We start from the raw sequence: 15740 nt of genomic DNA, 5'->3' as shown, positions 1-15740 counted from the left end.
CTCACACACACAGACACACACACACACACACACTATTAAAGTCACTGCAGTGCCTGTATTTCCCATGCTGCACTGCTCATCAGTGTCAGAGACTCATTCACACGGATGATTTTGTTTCATCTCATGGTGATGTTGTGTGAAGCTCCATTCCTCCGATCAGACGTGTTTGGTCTCCAGTGTCGTTCAGTGTGCTTCATGAAGCTGTCTGTCTGCGCCGCTCTCACCTGCTCTCTCTCTCTCTCTCTCTCTCTCTGCAGTCCGGATGAAGATTCGTGCCAAAAATTTGTGCCATTTATCGGGGTGAGAGTCCAGATCCACTGACACTGCTGCTGATGGGAGATTTAAAGCATTAGTTCATCCAAACATCATCATTCTGTCAAAGAAAATGAATTTTGAAGAATTTTGGGAACCGAGCCAACATTGGACCCCATTGACTTTTATTATATGAGCAAAAACACTGGGACAGTCCTCAGAAGATCTTCTTTTGTGACAGTCGTGCGGTAAAGTAAACGAGGACACAATGATCACGTTTGGATGAGCTATCACAGCGGGGGTCAGTGTCGGTCCTGCAGAGCTTTGCGTAACCTTGACTGTGCTTTCTAGTCACCCTTAGACCTTGATTAGCTTCTTAAGGTGTGTTTGATTAGGGCTGGAGCAGAACTCTGCTGGACCGACGCTGGTCACCCCTGAAATGAATGAATGAACATTTGACACGATATTGAATTTTTAACCGCTATGCTCATGAGTGCTGGTGGATGTGCTCTTGTGCCGTCAGGTGGTGAAGGTGGGGATCGTTGAACACAGTCTGTCCACATCAGGTGAGTTCAGATCCTCATTCGGCACAGCTGATGTCTGTGATGCAAGCGTGAGCTCCAGTGATGGGATTGGGTGTTTGACAGCGTCATCACGCAGGTTTCTGGTGCTCAGGAAATGAGATCACGTCTGCGAGCTTCACGCTCTCTTTCAGTCGGTCACATAAATAGATTTTACAGCACGAGGCTTTTACAGTCCTGTTCACATTGCGCCCGCAGTAGTGCATCAGCTCATATGTAGGTCAGCGCACTGTGTGTGTGTGTGTGTGTGTGTTCATGTGGCATCTCTCTGTTCTCAGTGGATTCTGATGATGCCATGGGTGGGAATGTGGGTGTGGTTTCCTCACCCTTGCCGCAGTCGGCCACGCCCTATGGGAAGGAGATGTGTGTGACTCCGCCCCCGTCGCCCTCGGTGTGTGCTGTTTTCACTGGCATGGGGTATGACATCATCACACGAGTGTGTGTGTGTGTGTGTTTGAGTGAATCTGGGTCACATTACAGTAGTAAATCAACATACTGTATTTTCCAGAAAATAAATCATCATATGAAACGTGCTGAGACTTATGAAGCACACTAAAGCTGCTGAAAGCGCACATTCGTATTGCTGTCGGATGAGAGAGGCACATGAGCATACACTGTAAAATAAATTCTGTAAAATTGACGGTAAAAAAATGCCAGCTGTGGTTGCCGGAATTTTACTGTAAAATATACGGTAGCAACATTTTAGGTTTTACGGTTTTAACTTAAATTTACAGTTAAATACCGTAATTTCATTAACTGATATAATGTTAATATACCAACCTATTGAAGTACTGAAATCTGTTTTGTACCTTTGTAATACACTGATAACCACCAAATGCAGGTGCTGATGAGAAAGTCACATGATGAACCAAAGCCCATCACAAGCAGCTTTTAAATAATAACATATATAGAAGGTGCACAGTGTCATTCACACAAACACTAAACACCATCATGGTAACACACATGAAACTGAAATCATGCAATAAACATTCATTTAACAACATTAGGTGTAACACACAACCCTAACATACAAAACTGATAAGAAAAAACTAAGAAGAAACAGTTATTTCAACAAAAAAACATCAAATTTGAAATGTAACGCAGGGAATTCTGGGAATTCTGTCTTTTTCACTTCCAAAACGGTATACTACCGTAAAATTACATGTAATGTCCAATACAGTTTTTCACCGTATATAGTAGGGGAATTTACCGTTAACCATTTAACAGGTTTTTACTGTAGCATTTTTACAGTCGTTTACCGTTAAATTCACGGTCATTGTTTACAGTGTACTTATTTCCCACACCGTGGGAACTCAGAAAATTAGTTTGGGCTTGGCGTTTATAATAAATGTTGTTTATAACAAATGCCACTTTTTTATACTTATATTTGTCATTCCTCTTCTGTTGTGAGTAGCGATAAATGTGAAGGATTTGTTGTAGTAGTGATGTACCGTCATTTCAGCAACCGAAAATATACGGCTGAAAATGAATGTTGTCCACTGCTAGAAAAAAATCTAGAGTGCGTTTTAAAAAAACATATGCACTACATTACATATTCATTACATTCTTACTTAACCTGCTGTCTTCATTATTTTATGTTTATGAATAAATCTGCTAATAATAAAACATGCTTTTTTTTTTTACAACTGCCATTCAAATACTTATATTTCAACAAGGATTTACTTTGAACTGCCTTATATAAAGCCGAGTGGTAATTTATAACATTTATATATTATAAAATTCTGACATTTTTTAATTAATTGATTATTAAGTAAACTTTTATTTTCAGTGTTGTTTTTTGGCTAATTGAAAACATTAATTTTGGTTTTGGTAAAAAAAAAAAATTGTTTTATAATGATTTTAAATGTGTTGTTTTATCAGTATTTCTGAACGTAATAATAAAAGCAACTTGTCCATGATATCTTCATGTCTCAACAATGCAGTTCCGACCCGGTGCATCTTCTGATCAGGTGCGACTTATTTTCCGGAAAATACAGTAAAGATTGTTCATATTCTTCAGACTGTTTCTGGAACTGTTGCTGGTTCATTTGAGCCCTAAATCTCTTACTGTAATGCAAATACTGTACATGTTTTACTGGTTTACAAATCATTGTAAAAATAATAAGAACTCAAACATATTGCAGTGATCAGAGTTTGAATGTGGTGTGTTCTTGATGTGTGTGTATGTGTGTGTTTGTGTGTGCGTGTGTGGCTGTGTGTGTGTGTTTGCGTGCATGTGTGTGTGTTTGCATGCATGTTTGCATGTTTGTATGTGTGTGTTTGTGTTTGCATGCGTGTGTGTGTGTTTGCATGCGTGTTTGCATGTTTGTATGTGTGTGTGTTTGCGTGTGTGTGTGTTTGCATGCATGTGTGTGTGTGTTTGCATGCGTGTTTGTATGTGTGTGTTTGTTTGCATGCGTGTGTGTTTGCGTGTGTGTGTGTTTGCATGCATGTGTGTGTGTTTGCATGCGTGTGTGTGTGTGTGTGTTTGCATGTGTGTGTGTGTGTTTGCATGTGTGTGTGTGTGTGTGTGTGTGTTTTGCGTGTGTGTGTTTTGCATGTGTGTGTGTGTGTGTGCAGTTCTCCGTGCACAGGTGGAGAGCTGATGGGGCTGCAGGTGGACTACTGGACGTGTCAGAGCGGAGAGAAGAAGCGTGAGGGTGAGAAGCGTGACGTGGGTCTGAAGAACACACTGAAGAGTAACTTCCGCTCGCTGCAGGTCAGCCGTCTGCCCAGCGGAGGAGACCCCAGCGCTCCTCACAGCATGGCCATGACCGTCGTCACCAAAGAGAAGAACAAGAAAGGTGCACAACACACACAGCAGCAGTGTATAAGGGCAGGGCTTCTCTCAGGTCCTGTAGCTGGCGTTCTCATGGCGTCAGTTTTAATAATAAATCTGCTCACATACAGCGACGGCGCTGCAGATGTCAGTGTTGTCTCGCGTGTCTTGCAGTGATTTTTCTGAGTAAGAAGCCGAAGGAGAGGGAGGTGGACTCTAAGAGTCAGGTGATCGACGGCATCAGCCGGCTCATCTGCGCGGCCAAACACCAGCACACCATGCTCCGAGGTGACGCATTCAGCTGATCACAGTAGTGTAGAGTAATAATAATTACAGTATCGACATCATTAAACAACAATGGAAAAATACGATCAAATATAATATCATGCTTCGTTTTCATGGGTTTGACTCGGTGTGTTTGTGTTTCAGTCTCCATCGATGGCGTGGAGTGGAACGATGTGAAGTTCTTCCAGCTGGCCGCGCAGTGGCCGACTCACGTCAAGCACTTCCCCGTCGGTGTGTTCGGCTACAGCAAACACGCGTGACGTCACGCCTGCACGAGGACACGTCACTGGCTGCCTCCGGTTCGTTCGTGTGGTCGCGTGTGTTTTCAGTGGCACTATATACACAGAGCAGGTCATATTTCCTCTGAAGAACTGTACGGTGACGGACGGCAAACGCCAAGCACTTTCTGTTTCTTGCTACTTTATAATTTCTGTGAAATCCTGTGTTGAATTTTGCAGGTGCATGATGGGATTGATACCGAACACGCGTGCGCCGACAGGCCGTGTCGAGGCGTTTTGCTGTGAATTTAAATGGATTTTTTTACCCCGATGTAAACTCTATTTGTAGTATTTTGTGATAACACATTGAATATGAAACTGTTAAACCTGCCTTTCAAAGCACATCTTGTATTATCAATTACATCAATGCTTCAAAGTTGAAAAATACAACTTCCAACAGATCATCATTACTTTTTAATTCATTTTTGACAGAATATACTTTAACTGCACCTTCTGATCACACTGCAACAGTGCAGATGTCTAAAGATTCTTAAATCAAGATGCATTTACTGGAGACACCAGTAAATGAAGTTTGGGAGGAACATGCAGAATCCGTCGAGCTCCTTTTATCATTGGATCTGAGTGTGTGTTGAATGCTTCTCATGTGTGTTGTTTTAATTTGGACTGTTTTGGTGATGAATGTATTGAGACTGCTAGAGTCTCGTTGCTTCAGTGTTTTCACTCCCACTTCAGATGCCAAAAAACACGCAGTATTTGCACTTTTACTGCAGTAAAAGAGTTCTGTATGAGCACATGACCGGCTGCTCTAGCTCCAGCACTTTGATTTAAAGCGACAGTGCACCCAAAAACCATCAGTCTGTTGTCATGTGCTCTCCCTCGCCTCATTCAAACCCATATGACTGACTGTGGGGAGATATTTAGAGAAATGTCTCGGTGTTTTTTGTCCATACAGTCCCGATGTCGTCTTTTATGTTCACGGAGGAAATGCACAGCTTTGAGTAAATGATGCCAGAATGCTGATTTTGGGGTGAACTGTCACTTTAAGAACCACTATGAACTCGTTCTCCGTGTATGCTCGCGCAGATGCGTTTACATGAAGGTTCTGTGTACGTCTGTTAGACGAGAGTCAACACCATCAACTCTAGTACATGTGTGTGTGATTTCTGAGAGTTGTATTGAACAGGTCACGTCTCACAGCATGAATAATCCACTGCTGCGCATATACGGGACGCTGACTGCTGCACCTTTGCACAGAACCTCATTTTTAAATTATGTGACAGACTTTTTAATGCATGTTTCGTGTGTAATGGCATTTTATAGCGCTGCTTCTTTCCATGCTTGCACATGCAGTTGTGTTTAATAAAGCGTTTTTATCCACTGGTGAACTAATCTCTGGTTGTGTGGTCTCTGATCGTCACACTGACAGACTCAGAATCGTATTTGTAATTTACATTTAATAGATGTCAGCTTGTTTTCTTTCATTTAGCACAGGTTTTATACTTCTTTTAGGAAGTGATTGATCGCAGGCCTCGTTGACCTGAGCTCATGACCTCAAAGAAAGCATGATTTGTAGATAATTTTGGCAATGTTCACTCAAAAACTGAGCTCAGATCAATGAGGCCTGCGATCAATCACTTCCTAAAACAAACACAAACCTTGTGCTAATGGAGAGAAAACAAGCTGATGAAAGAGCAGCGGAGCGAGCGATGGGCTGACCTCGATGACCTTCTCCTGCATGAGGAACCGTATTTTAGTTAAAAGCGTCTTAATGCTGGATTTGTTTGTTATTCCAGACTGACTCCACGTCGCGTTCAGAACACGTCACACTGCCGCCAGCTGGTGACCAGCCAATCACAGAAGAGCAGGAGCACGTTCTCTTAACGCTCAAAACGTACATTTTTACAGGTTTTAAAAACGTTTTTTTGTTTATTCGGACGTTAAGATAACATTATATTTTATAATTGTGCAAACATTGTAATTTTTTTATTTTTTTCTAAACATTCTGATGCAAGCAGTAACGTTTATAACACGTTACATGAACGTCCAGCTAAAACGTTCCAGGAAAAAGACGTTCTATGAGCGATGCATAAATTATGTTTTCGCTACTGGAATAATGTTTATTCATAACCTTAAGATAATCTTTCCAGACCGTTATCCAAAGTGCTGAGAAAGGTATTTCCGCCACAGAAACATAAATAAATACAATTTAAAAACGTAATCGTGACTTATTATCTCACATTTCTGACTTATTTTCCCTCGCAATTCTGAGAAAAAAAATCAGAATTTTGAGGGAAAAAATCAGAATGAGATAAAACAAACACAAACCTTGTGCTAATGGAGAGAAAACAAGCTGATGAAAGAGCAGCGGAGCGAGCGATGGGCTGACCTCGATGACCTTCTCCTGCATGAGGAACCGTATTTTAGTTAAAAGCGTCTTAATGCTGGATTTGTTTGTTATTCCAGACTGACTCCACGTCGCGTTCAGAACACGTCACACTGCCGCCAGCTGGTGACCAGCCAATCACAGAAGAGCAGGAGCACGTTCTCTTAACGCTCAAAACGTACATTTTTACAGGTTTTAAAAACGTTTTTTTGTTTATTCGGACGTTAAGATAACATTATATTTTATAATTGTGCAAACATTGTAATTTTTTTATTTTTTTCTAAACATTCTGATGCAAGCAGTAACGTTTATAACACGTTACATGAACGTCCAGCTAAAACGTTCCAGGAAAAAGACGTTCTATGAGCGATGCATAAATTATGTTTTCGCTACTGGAATAATGTTTATTCATAACCTTAAGATAATCTTTCCAGACCGTTATCCAAAGTGCTGAGAAAGGTATTTCCGCCACAGAAACATAAATAAATACAATTTAAAAACGTAATCGTGACTTATTATCTCACATTTCTGACTTATTTTCCCTCGCAATTCTGAGAAAAAAAATCAGAATGAGATAAAAAGTCGGAATTGCCTTTTTACTGCTTTTATTCAGTGGCAGAAATAAGCTTCTATACACAACACAAGACAGTGAAATAGTCGTTTACATTTACATTTTATGATTACTATCAATTAAAAAACAACAATAATAGGCTTAAACAATATTACTTAATATATATAATATAAAATAACAAATAATAAAGACGAAACAGTGCAGCTGCTGAGGAATGTGTTGTTTTTGTCAGGAATGAAAGCCACGCCCATTAGAGAACCACCGCCTAGAGAGTGACGTCATTTCTACCGACGCGTCCGAGCGTGTGCGCATGCGCACTGTCACATCCACCGTGGACATCTTGGAATTAAAGGGGCGCCGAGCGAATCCTGACAAAAGCGACAATTCCAGGTGCGAGATCCGAGTTTCTAGAGCGCGTCATGTGTGTGTGTGTGTGTGTGTGTGTGTGTGTGTGTGTGTGTGTGTGTGTGTGTGTGTGTGTGTGTGTGTGTGTGTGTGTGTTACAGAGTGTGTGTGTGTTCAGTTCCAGAGGCGTGCTTGTTGTTAAAGCGCGTTTGACGGTCTGAGAGTGATGAAGCGCTGTGTGTGTGTGTGTGTGTGTGTGTGTGTGAGTGAGTGAGTGAGTGAGTGAGTGAGTGAGTGAGTGAGTGAGTGAGTGAGTGAGTGAGTGAGTGAGTGAGTGAGTGAGTGAGTGAGTGAGTGAGTGAGTGAGTGAGTGAGTGAGTGAGTGAGTGAGTGAGTGAGTGAGTGAGTGAGTGAGTGAGTGAGTGAGTGAGTGAGTGAGTGAGTGAGTGAGTGAGTGAGTGAGTGAGTGAGTGAGTGAGTGAGTGAGTGAGTGAGTGAGTGAGTGAGTGAGTGAGTGAGTGAGTGAGTGAGTGAGTGAGTGAGTGAGTGAGTGAGTGAGTGAGTGAGTGAGTGAGTGAGTGAGTGAGTGAGTGAGTGAGTGAGTGAGTGAGTGAGTGAGTGAGTGAGTGAGTGAGTGAGTGAGTGAGTGAGTGAGTGAGTGAGTGAGTGAGTGAGTGAGTGAGTGAGTGAGTGAGTGAGTGAGTGAGTGAGTGAGTGAGTGAGTGAGTGAGTGAGTGAGTGAGTGAGTGAGTGAGTGAGTGAGTGAGTGAGTGAGTGAGTGAGTGAGTGAGTGAGTGAGTGAGTGAGTGAGTGAGTGAGTGAGTGAGTGAGTGAGTGAGTGAGTGAGTGAGTGAGTGAGTGAGTGAGTGAGTGAGTGAGTGAGTGAGTGAGTGAGTGAGTGAGTGAGTGAGTGAGTGAGTGAGTGAGTGAGTGAGTGAGTGAGTGAGTGAGTGAGTGAGTGAGTGAGTGAGTGAGTGAGTGAGTGAGTGAGTGAGTGAGTGAGTGAGTGAGTGAGTGAGTGAGTGAGTGAGTGAGTGAGTGAGTGAGTGAGTGAGTGAGTGAGTGAGTGAGTGAGTGAGTGAGTGAGTGAGTGAGTGAGTGAGTGAGTGAGTGAGTGAGTGAGTGAGTGAGTGAGTGAGTGAGTGAGTGAGTGAGTGAGTGAGTGAGTGAGTGAGTGAGTGAGTGAGTGAGTGAGTGAGTGAGTGAGTGAGTGAGTGAGTGAGTGAGTGAGTGAGTGAGTGAGTGAGTGAGTGAGTGAGTGAGTGAGTGAGTGAGTGAGTGAGTGAGTGAGTGAGTGAGTGAGTGAGTGAGTGAGTGAGTGAGTGAGTGAGTGAGTGAGTGAGTGAGTGAGTGAGTGAGTGAGTGAGTGAGTGAGTGAGTGAGTGAGTGAGTGAGTGAGTGAGTGAGTGAGTGAGTGAGTGAGTGAGTGAGTGAGTGAGTGAGTGAGTGAGTGAGTGAGTGAGTGAGTGAGTGAGTGAGTGAGTGAGTGAGTGAGTGAGTGAGTGAGTGAGTGAGTGAGTGAGTGAGTGAGTGAGTGAGTGAGTGAGTGAGTGAGTGAGTGAGTGAGTGAGTGAGTGAGTGAGTGAGTGAGTGAGTGAGTGAGTGAGTGAGTGAGTGAGTGAGTGAGTGAGTGAGTGAGTGAGTGAGTGAGTGAGTGAGTGAGTGAGTGAGTGAGTGAGTGAGTGAGTGAGTGAGTGAGTGAGTGAGTGAGTGAGTGAGTGAGTGAGTGAGTGAGTGAGTGAGTGAGTGAGTGAGTGAGTGAGTGAGTGAGTGAGTGAGTGAGTGAGTGAGTGAGTGAGTGAGTGAGTGAGTGAGTGAGTGAGTGAGTGAGTGAGTGAGTGAGTGAGTGAGTGAGTGAGTGAGTGAGTGAGTGAGTGAGTGAGTGAGTGAGTGAGTGAGTGAGTGAGTGAGTGAGTGAGTGAGTGAGTGAGTGAGTGAGTGAGTGAGTGAGTGAGTGAGTGAGTGAGTGAGTGAGTGAGTGAGTGAGTGAGTGAGTGAGTGAGTGAGTGAGTGAGTGAGTGAGTGAGTGAGTGAGTGAGTGAGTGAGTGAGTGAGTGAGTGAGTGAGTGAGTGAGTGAGTGAGTGAGTGAGTGAGTGAGTGAGTGAGTGAGTGAGTGAGTGAGTGAGTGAGTGAGTGAGTGAGTGAGTGAGTGAGTGAGTGAGTGAGTGAGTGAGTGAGTGAGTGAGTGAGTGAGTGAGTGAGTGAGTGAGTGAGTGAGTGAGTGAGTGAGTGAGTGAGTGAGTGAGTGAGTGAGTGAGTGAGTGAGTGAGTGAGTGAGTGAGTGAGTGAGTGAGTGAGTGAGTGAGTGAGTGAGTGAGTGAGTGAGTGAGTGAGTGAGTGAGTGAGTGAGTGAGTGAGTGAGTGAGTGAGTGAGTGAGTGAGTGAGTGAGTGAGTGAGTGAGTGAGTGAGTGAGTGAGTGAGTGAGTGAGTGAGTGAGTGAGTGAGTGAGTGAGTGAGTGAGTGAGTGAGTGAGTGAGTGAGTGAGTGAGTGAGTGAGTGAGTGAGTGAGTGAGTGAGTGAGTGAGTGAGTGAGTGAGTGAGTGAGTGAGTGAGTGAGTGAGTGAGTGAGTGAGTGAGTGAGTGAGTGAGTGAGTGAGTGAGTGAGTGAGTGAGTGAGTGAGTGAGTGAGTGAGTGAGTGAGTGAGTGAGTGAGTGAGTGAGTGAGTGAGTGAGTGAGTGAGTGAGTGAGTGAGTGAGTGAGTGAGTGAGTGAGTGAGTGAGTGAGTGAGTGAGTGAGTGAGTGAGTGAGTGAGTGAGTGAGTGAGTGAGTGAGTGAGTGAGTGAGTGAGTGAGTGAGTGAGTGAGTGAGTGAGTGAGTGAGTGAGTGAGTGAGTGAGTGAGTGAGTGAGTGAGTGAGTGAGTGAGTGAGTGAGTGAGTGAGTGAGTGAGTGAGTGAGTGAGTGAGTGAGTGAGTGAGTGAGTGAGTGAGTGAGTGAGTGAGTGAGTGAGTGAGTGAGTGAGTGAGTGAGTGAGTGAGTGAGTGAGTGAGTGAGTGAGTGAGTGAGTGAGTGAGTGAGTGAGTGAGTGAGTGAGTGAGTGAGTGAGTGAGTGAGTGAGTGAGTGAGTGAGTGAGTGAGTGAGTGAGTGAGTGAGTGAGTGAGTGAGTGAGTGAGTGAGTGAGTGAGTGAGTGAGTGAGTGAGTGAGTGAGTGAGTGAGTGAGTGAGTGAGTGAGTGAGTGAGTGAGTGAGTGAGTGAGTGAGTGAGTGAGTGAGTGAGTGAGTGAGTGAGTGAGTGAGTGAGTGAGTGAGTGAGTGAGTGAGTGAGTGAGTGAGTGAGTGAGTGAGTGAGTGAGTGAGTGAGTGAGTGAGTGAGTGAGTGAGTGAGTGAGTGAGTGAGTGAGTGAGTGAGTGAGTGAGTGAGTGAGTGAGTGAGTGAGTGAGTGAGTGAGTGAGTGAGTGAGTGAGTGAGTGAGTGAGTGAGTGAGTGAGTGAGTGAGTGAGTGAGTGAGTGAGTGAGTGAGTGAGTGAGTGAGTGAGTGAGTGAGTGAGTGAGTGAGTGAGTGAGTGAGTGAGTGAGTGAGTGAGTGAGTGAGTGTGTTTCTGTGTGAGAGTGAGTGAGTGTGTGTGTGTGTGTGTGTGCGTGAGTGAGTGAGTGTGTGTGTGTGAGTGTGTGTTCCTCACAGTCTCTGCTACTGTAATCTTTCACTGTTATGAATCTCATGTCACTGCAGGTGTCATTAGAGCAAATGTAAGGTGATCTATGAGCTTAAGATGTGTTTCTGAGGATCTGAGTGAGTTTGTCCGTGTTTTCTGCTGTGTGATTCGAGGTGAATGTTCCAGATGCAAGCCGTGACTTGTTCAGCAGTGTCTCAGAGACAGAGCTGGATGTTATTGATCAAAGTCAGGAGCTCGAGAATCGTGTTTTCAGCAGCCTTCATTATAAACCAGAAGAAACTCCCACGTCGTCCCAGTTTGAAACTCATTATCTTGAATGTAGGTGATTCAGAGCGCCGAATATAACGTCCTCTCATTACAGAGCTGTGTGCGTTTATAGTCTCAATCAGCTTTAACTGCACATTTCCGGACGTGTTGATCTAAATAAAAAATCTAAATAAATCACTTTTTATTTATACACACACAAAATAAAAAAATCATATTTTGTAGTACATTTTTTAGTTTTATTTTGATTTGGTTTTATTTTTAAATCATTTTTAAATTTTTTTTAATTTTTTTTTAATTTTTATTAAGTGTTTTTTATTGCTTTTATTTAAAAAGTCTTTATTTGTTATAATTTTACAGTAATGAATAATAATGAATAATTTGATTAATTATAAGCTTTTGTTCAGCTGGTAAAGCCCAGTTTGGGAAGCCCTGCTGTAAGCTGTTAAAGGGTTAGTTCTCCCAAAAATGAAAATTCTGTCATTAATTCACCCTCATGTCGTTCCAAACCTGTAAGAGCTTCGTTCATCTTCAGAACACAAATGAAGATATTTTTGATGAAATGCGAGCTTTCTGACCTGACCTGAGGGCGAGTAATTAATGACAGAATTGACATTTTTGTGTGAACTAACCCTTCAATATCAGTGACTGAATGCGTTGTTTGTGGTGTAATGTTGGGTCAGACGTCCGTCAGAAGCTCCTCATGCGCTGTCGTCCAGTGACGAGATGAAGCACATGTGTGTGATGAGTTGTTGCTCTGGCTCTTCAGCTGTCGTCTGACGTCATCATCATCATCATCATCATCATCATGGTCACGCCCTTCACACACGAGCTGCACGTGTGTCACAGACGGGGATGAGCAGCGTGATGCAGCGGTGGAATAAAGAGGCTTTAAGTGACTGCAGCCTAATGAACCTGCTGCCCTCATTGACAGGGAAACTGTGTGTGTTTATTTCGTTTGTGTGTGTGTGTGTGTGTGTTTGTTTGTTTGGATGAATCTGAACCACATCTGTCTCAGCGTGTCGCAGTAACGGCTCTATCTGCTTTCCCATGAAAATACTGGTTTATCTAGCCAGATTACTTCTGATGTGTTCGATTCGCAGCTCACCTGATCTCCTCGAACCTTCTCCTGTTCTCAGGCCTCTGTGAGATCATGTCCATGATGCTGTCCCCTCGTGATGAGAAGCTGGAGAAGCTGTCGCAGGAGGAGATCATCTCCAACACCAAGCTGGTGATCCAGGGTCTGGAGGCGCTGAAGAACGAGCACAACTCCATCCTGCACAGCCTGCGGGAGACCATCAAGTGTCTGAAGAAGGACGAGGAGGCCAGCGTGGTGCACGAGAAGTCCAGCCTGCTCAGGAGATCTGTGGAGATGATCGAGCTGGGGCTGGGCGAGGCTCAGGTGAGACGCCGGGTCACGCTGTACTCAGAACTCATGCTTCTCAGTGCTGTTTCTCTTTATAGTCTTTCATCAGAACATAACATCGCGCTCCATCAGTCCAGTTGTGGTTCTCATTAATGATCCAGTCGTTTCCTAGCAAATGCAGCAGTAGCCCCTCCCACTTTTTTCTCAGTAGAGCACAACAGTCGGTTCCGGAAGTAAAAACCCTGTTCGTTTTCTTTAATGATAACTTATAAGCCGTTAAAAACAGACCTACTGTGAGACACGAGGTAGTTAATCCTATTGTTGAAGCCATCAGTGCGCATTATTTCAACTTATTTTTAGATAATCACATTCAACAGCAGATTTTCTAGTGGAAAACTACATTACCCATGATTCTGCAGAGAAATCTCCACCAATCAGAGAATCGAAACTCTTCAGCTCCGCCCACTCCCATAATGCACTGCGACTGACGTATCGCTCTCAAAATACTTAAATATTTGTATGCATAATATGCATATTTTGTAATAAAATACATTGTTTCTATATATAATGGTCAGTATTGTAGCACTCAAACATGTTTTCTCTCCCCAATTTTTATCACAAAGGACTTTATCACAAATACATTTAAATAATTTTTTTAAAGAATAATTTAAAGTTGTATATATGAAATTGTTTAGCCTTTTTTTTCTAAGTGGAGTTTTATAAAAGGTTTGTTTTTGTGATATTGTTTGTTGAATGACTCTGAAGTAGGTCTGTAAAACCGATTAATCGTTTCCGAAATTAAAGTACGTATTTTATGTGTGTGTACTGTGTATGTTTAATATATATTTATATATAATATAAATCATATAAATGTGATAGTTATATATACATATACACATATATCATGTAAACACATTTTTATTTAGGAAGCAATTAATCACGATTAATCAATATTACAGCTCTACTCTGAAGTAGGGGTCGACTGATATGTGTTTTTCAGGGCCGATGCGATTATTACAGATCAAGAGACCGATAACCAGTATTTTGAACCGATATATATGTCTGGTGTAAAAATGAAAATTAAAGTCAAAATTAAGAATATAACAAGGGCTTTGACAAAAACGTTCTTTACTATTTTATCGGCATATCGGTTTTGAAAATAACCATAAAAAAGCTTAATATCGGCACCGATAATCGGTCGAGCCCTACTCTGAAGCTGATATGACAATACGTTTAAATATAACCAACAAACATCTATATTTAATCAACGTCTTTAAAACAAAATTTTTTAATTTTTCCATACTTTTTTTTCAGATTATGTAATTTGCAAAGCCTCATGGGATTGTAGTTCTTTAAAGCCGTTATGGTCTCGTCTCTTTGTCTGATTTTCAAATACTTTTTTGGTTCAAATGAAAGTTTGTAATGTTGTGATTCTCCTCGTCGCTGGTTGGTTTGTTTCATGGCTTATAATGCTTTAGCGAAGACTCTTTATAAATCCTTATGGGAACCACAGCTGCTGATTACACACTATTTTCACTCTCTATCTCAAAAACGTCAGATTGTGAAAGTCAGTAAATGTTGATTCATGTTGACTCCAGAGATGGAACGGATGTGTGTCAAAGTGTTTGACTAGAGTTCCTCCCAGACGAGTGAGCATGTGACCGTGTGTGTGTGTGTGTGTGTGTGTGTGTGCAGGTGATGATGGCTCTGTCAAATCATCTGAACGCGGTGGAGTCGGAGAAGCAGAAGCTGCGAGCTCAGGTGAGGCGTCTCTGTCAGGAGAACCAGTGGCTGCGAGACGAGCTGGCAAACACACAGCAGAAGCTGCAGAAGAGCGAGCAGAGCGTGGCACAGCTGGAGGAGGAGAAGAAGCACCTGGAGTTCATGAACCAGCTCAAGAAGTACGACGAGGACGTGTCTCCTTCGGTGAGATCACGCCTGTGAAGAACACAGATTACCCACACTCACTAGTGCTGTTTACTGAGTCAGTCCTGACTAGTGCTAGTGCTGATAGGGATGAGCTGAACATGTTAAAGTTGAGTTTGAGCTCTGCTCTCCTCAAAGTCCTGAGATCGGCATTCTGGGCCAGTGCTGCGTCATGCTGGGAACCTTATTAAACCTTTGAGAACAGAGAAGCGCTTTCTGTTCCAGATAATACGTAGTGGGAAAAAATCAGTGCGAGAGGAAATACATTTTAACCAGTGTCGCATTTAATAGCCATTAGTTAAGGAATAATTAAATGCTGTTTGTTTTCAGTAGCACTTCACACTAAGGTCTCATTCTGTAGCTATATATGAACTGATAATGAACAATACTTCTACAGCACTAATCTTAATGTTAATTTCAACATTTACTTTGTGAATCACTTTTAAAAGTTGTATTTGTTAACATTAGTTAATGAACTGTGAACTAACAAACAAAAAAATGAACAATTGAATTTGATTAAATAGCATTAATAAAGATTAATAAATGGTATAAAATATATTAAACAATTGCATTTTTATTAAATAACAACAGAGATTAATAAATGATGTAAAAATATATTGCACAGTAGTTGCATTTGTATTTAATAGCATTAACAGGGATGAATAAATGCTGTAAAATGTGCTCATGCTGGAGTTTGTGTAGACCTCAGCTCATCTCCAGCACAGAGACAGAAAGTGTGTCCATCTCAAGCCTTTCTGGTGGTTTTGATCCGATGATCTAGTAAAGGAGCTTTTTTCATGTCGTTTCCAACCTGTAATTACGACTTTCTGCAAAGATGAATGTTGTTTTTCAGGAGTTTTATCCCAGGCCTGTGATTTTTAGCAGTGAGTCTAGTTTGTACAAGTTGGGAGCTCATAATTACAGTCATTCCAACACATCTGAGCTCAACATGAACACAGTGCTGCACGTCTCACAACCGTCTGTCTGTCTGTCTGTCCATCCGTCTGTCTGTCTGTCTGTCTGTCTGTGTCTGTCTGTCTGTCTGTCTGACTGTCTCTCTGTCTGTCCGTCCGTCCGTCTGTCTGTCTGTCTCTCTGTCTGTCCATCTGTCTCTCTGTCTGTCCATCTGTCT

The 15740-nt window shown here is 42.5% G+C and overlaps 2 protein-coding genes across 3 annotated transcripts in view; both read left to right on the top strand.

The window, feature by feature from the left end:
- LOC107742077 (phosphofurin acidic cluster sorting protein 1) overlaps positions 1 to 4762 on the top strand; it is a 49392-nt gene extending 44630 nt beyond the window's left edge. For both annotated transcript variants that reach the window (XM_016554939.1, XM_016554938.1), the window contains 6 exons: positions 258 to 300; positions 776 to 818; positions 1112 to 1250; positions 3414 to 3637; positions 3787 to 3900; positions 4042 to 4762. In XM_016554939.1, coding sequence (XP_016410425.1) covers positions 258 to 300; positions 776 to 818; positions 1112 to 1250; positions 3414 to 3637; positions 3787 to 3900; positions 4042 to 4157 — 679 coding nt within the window. In that variant the 3' untranslated portion in view covers positions 4158 to 4762. The remainder of the gene's footprint in view (positions 1 to 257; positions 301 to 775; positions 819 to 1111; positions 1251 to 3413; positions 3638 to 3786; positions 3901 to 4041) is intronic.
- A 2628-nt stretch (positions 4763 to 7390) lies between these two features.
- The window catches only part of LOC107742075 (kinesin light chain 1-like), a 33130-nt gene continuing 24780 nt past the window's right edge, over positions 7391 to 15740 (top strand). Inside the window, 3 exon segments of the mRNA XM_016554937.1 lie at positions 7391 to 7480; positions 12456 to 12718; positions 14378 to 14608. Of these exon segments, the coding sequence (XP_016410423.1) occupies positions 12470 to 12718; positions 14378 to 14608 (480 nt within the window). The 5' untranslated portion in view covers positions 7391 to 7480; positions 12456 to 12469.

This window comes from Sinocyclocheilus rhinocerous, unplaced genomic scaffold (assembly GCF_001515625.1).
Source record: "Sinocyclocheilus rhinocerous isolate Xijiao unplaced genomic scaffold, SAMN03320098_v1.1 scaffold3119, whole genome shotgun sequence".
NCBI lineage: Eukaryota > Metazoa > Chordata > Actinopteri > Cypriniformes > Cyprinidae > Sinocyclocheilus > Sinocyclocheilus rhinocerous.
Note: the sequence above shows the minus strand (reverse complement) of the source record. Positions and strands in the feature narration are given on the sequence as shown.